Here is a 7,063-nt window from a genome sequence, read left to right on the forward strand (position 1 = left end):
GATCGGGCTGCACGCCGCAACAGTATGTATATATTGGATCGGACTGCACGCCGCAGTGATATAGCGCTTGGGCTGTAAGAGTCCCTCTGGAGTCTGCACCCCCACAGTGAGCGCGGGTACCCATATGGATCGGGCTGCATGCCGCAGCGAGCTATGGATCGGGATGCACGCCGCAGCGATATGTGGATCGGGCTGCACGCCGCAGCGGCTACTATGTGATACTGTTCTGAGAGTGTTGTTGAGAGTGAGCCCGAGGGGCTGGTACTGTTTTTGAGGGATTTCCCGAGGGGCGTACTTTTATGTGCTCATCTTGCATATTTATTTGCCTTTTACCCGTTATACTGTTGTATTTGTGCCCGACGGGCGGACTTTTCTGTGCTTATCAGCACTAACTGTTTTGAAATCATTTTCGTAATTATTGAAAAGATCATTTTCAAAAGAGATTTGAACTGAGCCAAGGTATTTCTAAAGATTTCACAGATTACACTATTTTCTCAGAAAATTGTACCCGGCTTCCATATAGCATGTTGGTTGCTTTACGTGATTTCTTGCTGCTCAATTATTATTTACCTTTATTACTCACTGAGTTGGAGTACTCACTTTACTCCCTGCACGTCGCGTGTAGTTGCAGGTATTTATTCACCCGGAAGTGGGTATTGGCTGCGTGGAGGCAGAGTTGTAGAGGTTTTAGCGAGGTGACTGCGAGCGTTCGCAGCACCACTGTCTTTCTATGTTATTCATTATTCTTGTTCAGTGTATTTCTAGACTGTAAAATGGGAATTTCATTCTTATAGATGCTCGTGACTTGTGACACCCCGGTCGGGCTGTGTTGGGTTGAAATTACGTTAATTAATATCATTAAATCATATTCGAACTGTTATTTAACTGATTAACTGCTTAAAAGTGGTGTTCTGAAATGGTCTAGCTGGCCTTGTCTTCATGAGAGGCGCCATCACGATCGGAGCGGGGTTTGGGTCGTGACACTATCATTAATTTCAATTTAGCATATTCAAGGAATTGAATGGTATAAGCTGAAACCCCTTCATTAAGTCAAGCCAATATTGCAAGGGTATAATATTTTTTTCGTTGAAAAATATTAGTTTTGAATCATTGGATTATGTGAAAGGTTTTTTTTTCAAACTCAACAAGAGAGAAGTTGGTTTCTAATTGATAGTTTCTACAGCGACTTTTAAGTGCAACAAAGATTACATATAAAGAAAAAATTGGTATGATGTGGATTATCTTTTTTTTTTTAAAAATGTACACAAATTATTTCGAAAAAACTCTTATTTTTTAAATTCAAAGATAATAAAAAGATAAGATATTTTTGAACATTAGTAGAGAGTTTTAAAATTATTATAATAGAAGTTATATCATGGATAAACTCAAAAAACTGAAATCTTATGGAATATTTACATAATATCCGGCCATATTTATTGTTTACTTTTTATAGCTAATATAAATAGATGATATACCGACAACACACGATTATACACATATTATATATGGATTATATATAAATTACACATCATTCAATTTTTTAATTTAAGCGGTCAGGTGAGCACCTATTTAGGCTGATAGATAAAGCCAAAAGAAAAATATGAAATAATTTCAACCAAAGACTAAAAATATAATTAAAGTTCATATGTAGATAATTTTTATTAAAACTCATCCTTTTATAGTGAAATAAATTAACTTTTTGTAACAAAAGAAATAATGACAGAACAAATAAGATAGAAGAAAATAAATATTGAAAAAAAAAAAGAAATAAAAGATGACAATAAATTTCTTCTTATGTTTCATCTTTGTTTAAAAAATTTTAAAGTTAATCTCATCGATTTCAAATATATTTTTTTCAACTCAAATACATAGATTATAAGTTAAGGATATCTTAGAATATATTTTTTTAAATTTACATTATGTGACATTTTTAAAAAATTACTATTACTAACAAACTGATATGATATTCGAATTTGAATTGGAATGCAATTTGAGTAGTTTGCATTGAGGTTAAGCCAAGTATGGTGTCGAAAATTAAACTAATTGACAATTTTAAGATAATATATGCAATATTTTATAATAAAAATCAACTAATTTAACATTTAATGACTCAAAGAACAAAACTTTTGTATATATAGGGTATTGAAAATTCAAATTCTGGGGCTAGAGATATCGATAAACTTAAAGTGGAGTCATACTGAAATAAATCCGGCCAAAGAATCATTTAAAAGTTTTAGATAGCCGATTAAAGTGAATTTTAATTCAAGGATAATTTCTTCACTAGCATCATTATAAAGATAATCATTATTATAATATATATAAAGTTTTAGAAATTAAAATTTCAAAATAGATATATTTTTTGAAAGATAAAATCATACCAAATAAGAGTTCAAGTGGTAGTATAAGAGTCACGTCATAATCAAAGAATCGTTTATATCGTGTGAACATTTGTGCTTTGCCATAAATATGATTTATTATTTCTCTTTGTGGCTATTTTTAGGTTCCAATGCCACCTATGAGAATAGTGTAAAAATAAAATTATTACTACGAGAATTGAGAAAATATTAGTCTTTTTTCATGTAGTATTTCTTAATTAATATCTGACGATTATCTATAATTATTTAGAAGGTTTAAATGTTAAGGTTATTTACATATAATTCAAATAATTCAGATATTTTACATGGTTAATGTCAAATATCAAAATGGAGTAAAAAAATTATTAGCTATTTTTATATTTTTAGATAGCCAACTAAATGAGTTTTGAATTAAGAATAATATTTTCAATCACATTATTATAAAAATAATTATTATTGAAAAATAATGTTTTAGAAAATGAAATTTTAAGAAAGAAATATTTTTAAGAGATATGAACACGCCAAATAAGAGTACAATAGTAGTAAAAGAGTTAAGTCTTATCCAAAGAGTCATTCATTGTCTCAACATTTGATTGTTTTGCCATAAATATGAGTTATTATTTTGCCTCCTGACTATTTTTAGGATCCAATGACACCGGCAAGAATGGTATCAAAAAAGAAAAATAGAAGAAATGGTTATTTTTTTTTTTCATGTAGTAAATATCCAATGATTATCCATATTTACTGAGAAAGTGTAAATCTTAAGATTATTTACATACAATCCAAATAACTTGGATATTTGATATGATTAGTGTCCGCGCATCCGCGCGGGTACTAATACTAGTTTATATTTGGTAGTTGTAAAAGTGTATAAAATTTATACACTTTTTGTATATAATATACAAAAATGCATAATATGCAAAAAAAAATATACATTTTTTGGCAATTATTTTAAAAGCGACTATATATTATCATTTTCCCTAAATCGAAAAGGTCACCTTCTCTTCTAATTACATAAAGTTTGATGCTATTATTATTAGTCGTGGAGCCAAAAATCATGATAAGTACAACCCCAAACTCAATGTAGTCTCACAAGTTAAGTTTGAGGAGGGTCGAGTGTACGCAGATCTTGCTCTGCTTTTAAAAGGCAGAGAGGCTGTAAAGATAAAAAATGTTATATTAAGAAATCCTGAGAAGTGAATTCAAAAAATATAAATTGTTATGTTTATAGATACTTTCTTTATATTATAAGATTTTCTTGGAAGATTCACTAGGGAGAAATTGAAATGTTCCTTGTGGAACTTTATGTCTTATCTAAAGGAAAACTTTTTTTGGTTGTCCCCAATATATATAATGCTGCTTAGATCAATGTTTATTTATTGATGATTGAACTAAATGGGTCACCACCTCTCACAATCAATAACATGGGGCGGCTGTTCCATATGCGAGTTTGCTATTAACACTAAACACTACTTACCCATTATCATAGAATTTAAGGGTGTGTTTGATACGGCGAAAATTATTTTTTTAGGTGAAAAATATTTTTCTGCTATTTGATTAGTGAGTGAAAAAATAATACTAAAGATTAATAATAATATCACCAAATTAGAAATTGTTTTGATGAAGTTTTGAGTACTTGAAATAAATGATATTGTCCGAGTGTTAGTTGAAACAAGTAATATAAAGTTAAAAGTTAAAATAATTTTATATAAAAAAAATAAAGAGATGAACCACATAATAAATCAAATAAATATACCCAAAACTTATCTGTATTCAATGTTTATATCAAATAAATGAATACATCATATGTATTGCACATAGACTTTTATTACTTAATTATGATTAAGGGCTAAGTCCTCTCACTTATATTTTTAACTCTGTGATTACTTTGTTGTGGGGAAAAGCTTTTCTATTCTGTTTTGTTAGTTTAGTAAAGATTTTTTCCCTTACTAGTTAAGTGGTAAGTGGTAACGCAGGGAGCTATTTGTTAGGGGTGTCATACAGAAGCTAGTAAAGCAATATTTGAATGACGATAAATCAGACAACGGAAAAAAATATACCAGAAGAGACACAAACATTTAGCGTGGTTCGATCAATTGACCTACGTCCACCACAGAGATGAGCAATCCACTATATAAATGAGAGTAAAAAATATCGGGTGAACAACCTCATGAAGAGACAAACACAAGTGGCAGGCTAACACCTGTCCCGTAATTCTCCCCCTAAACAAGATTCTCAAACCTCATATGACTACATTGTGGATGTTGTTAAATGAGAAGGAAGGATCCTCAATTTATAGAAGTCCAAACTTTTTCCTCCAATAAAAGGGACTAGCCAAATATGGGAAAACCCAATTATAATAAATACGTTCCTTTCCTTCAAAAAATAAGAAAATCATATATGATGAGAAAATTAGGACAAATACCTAATAAAAACACAACAGTGCTATTTGTACATTATGCCCTTTTACAATTTTGAATTTAAGAGAATGTCATTTTCAGATCTCTTATGTGTAAAAGACAGATCTCTTATGTATAAAAGTAAATCTCTCATGTGAAAAAAAGGAAGTAGGGTCATAAAACTTAAAACAAGTTTATAAAGAGCCAAAAGATGTAGCGATATAGCGCTAGCTAGATTAGGATAGTGTTTGTCATAGAAAACCTAATCAGAATTTAAGTTATGTAAACATCGAGTAAAAATAAATATTTTTCACTTAATACGGTTTTGTTTGCTATAATAATAACTATTATCGCTCGTAATAAGTTGAACCGTGCGAATGAAGAAATTCTTAATAGAAAAAGATTCACGTTTAATTTGCGCAATAGCTAAATTTTAATTACTAGTTACATAAATTTTCAACTAGAAAACAAATTAGATCTTTAAAATCTTTTAGAGAAATAACATACTTCCCTACACAATTTTATAGAATTTCCTCTTCACACCCCCACCACGTGACTCCTCCTTGAACCGTCAAGATCTCTTAATACCCCACCCTTTATCTGCGGTTCAGATTCACCCACGCCATCTAACCCTTATCGCCAAACAAACGGTTTTAAACTCGCCACGTGTCGTCACCGATTCAATATTATACCCCACGATCCAACGGACCATGCAATTTCTCCCTTCCCCTCAACTCTCTCTCCCTCCCTCCCTCCCCCTCTCTCTCAACTCTCACCGGAAAATCAAGAACCCGGCAATATCTCCGGCCAAAATTCTCTATCCGACAAAGGGTTTTTCTCTTTTTTAAACTTTTCTTCTCTTTACCCATCAAACAAATAGTAATCCCTTTAATTCTGTTTATAGAAATATAGATTTTCTCTTGAAGTTTCAGCTGGGAAACCTTTTAAAAGAGGAAACATACAGTAATCCCTTACTGTATTTTGTTTTGTAAATTTGGAACTGAGGCTTGAATATCGATGGCTGATTCAGACAACGAGTCAGGAGGACACAACGCTGGAAACGAAGGATCAACAAGGGAACAAGACAGGTTTTTACCAATAGCAAACGTGAGCAGAATTATGAAAAAAGCTTTACCAGCAAACGCAAAAATCTCAAAGGACGCTAAAGAAACAGTTCAAGAATGTGTATCTGAGTTTATCAGTTTCATTACCGGAGAAGCAAGTGATAAGTGTCAGAGAGAAAAAAGGAAAACGATCAACGGTGATGATTTGCTTTGGGCTATGACGACTTTAGGGTTTGAAGAATACGTTGAGCCTTTGAAAATTTATTTGGCCAAGTATAGGGAGATGGAAGGGGAAAAGACTACTATGGGGGGAAGACCAGGTGGGGAGAAAGATGGTGGAGGGAGTGGGGGTGGTGGGGTTAGTCCTCGGGGTGGGGGGAGTGGTAGTGGAGTTGGGTATAATGGTGGGGGTGGTGGGGGTGGAGGGATGTATGGTGGTATGGGAGGTGGTATGATGTATCATCCACAAGGTCATCAGATGTATGGTAATCATGGGTCATATCATCATATGGGTATGGGCGGCGGTGGCGGTGGTGGTGGTGGTAGCGGCGGTGGTGGCGGCGGTGGTGGCGGAGGAGGTGGTTCACGGCCAAGGTAGGTGGTGGATGGAGATGAAACTTTGGACATTAATCAAATTAATCATATGATGTATCATTGTGTTGATAGCTACTTTTCTCTATTACTTTAGGTCCTTTTTAAATATATATTTTTTTTTTTTAGCTTTTTCTTTAAATTTGGAAGCACATTGACATGTGGAGTTTTAGATATGGTTTATTATAGCTTTTCTTTTGAAGTTGGATTAGTGGGTTACATGTGTAGTACTAGTACTTTGTGGAAAGGGAGATGAGAGGATAAAGTAGTACTTAATACATGATATAACCTTCAACGAAAGGCACTTTGGATATATATATATATATAATATATGTATTTAATGGGAAAATGAGATGGTATATTGTGTTATCTTTTAACTTGTACTATTTGTTTATGTGTTTTTGTTGAGTTTGCTTTTGCAACTTGCCACCACAAAACCTTCCCAAACCCCATCTCTGACCTAGTGGCAAATTCAACTATATATATATATATATATATATATATGTTTGTGAGTTTGATAGAACTTAGTGTTTTTTAGTGGAATTATATTTATATATGGGCGCCAAAAAACAAATATTAATAGAGCTAGATATATATTTTAGGATTCATTTTCTCGACTTAAAATTCATTCGTCTAAAATCTGAATCCGTCGCTC

The 7,063-nt window shown here is 32.6% G+C and overlaps 1 protein-coding gene across 1 annotated transcript; it reads left to right on the forward strand.

The window, feature by feature from the left end:
• Positions 1 to 5,271: 5,271 nt before the first annotated feature.
• Positions 5,272 to 6,777, forward strand: LOC109210537 (nuclear transcription factor Y subunit B-3-like). The gene has a single exon (XM_019373962.1). It carries the CDS (start codon positions 5,771 to 5,773, stop codon positions 6,413 to 6,415), a length of 645 nt encoding a protein of 214 aa, XP_019229507.1. The 5' UTR covers positions 5,272 to 5,770; the 3' UTR covers positions 6,416 to 6,777.
• The last annotated feature ends 286 nt before the right edge of the window (positions 6,778 to 7,063 follow it).

This window comes from Nicotiana attenuata, unplaced genomic scaffold, assembly GCF_001879085.1.
Source record: "Nicotiana attenuata strain UT unplaced genomic scaffold, NIATTr2, whole genome shotgun sequence".
NCBI classification, from domain to species: Eukaryota; Viridiplantae; Streptophyta; class Magnoliopsida; order Solanales; family Solanaceae; genus Nicotiana; species Nicotiana attenuata.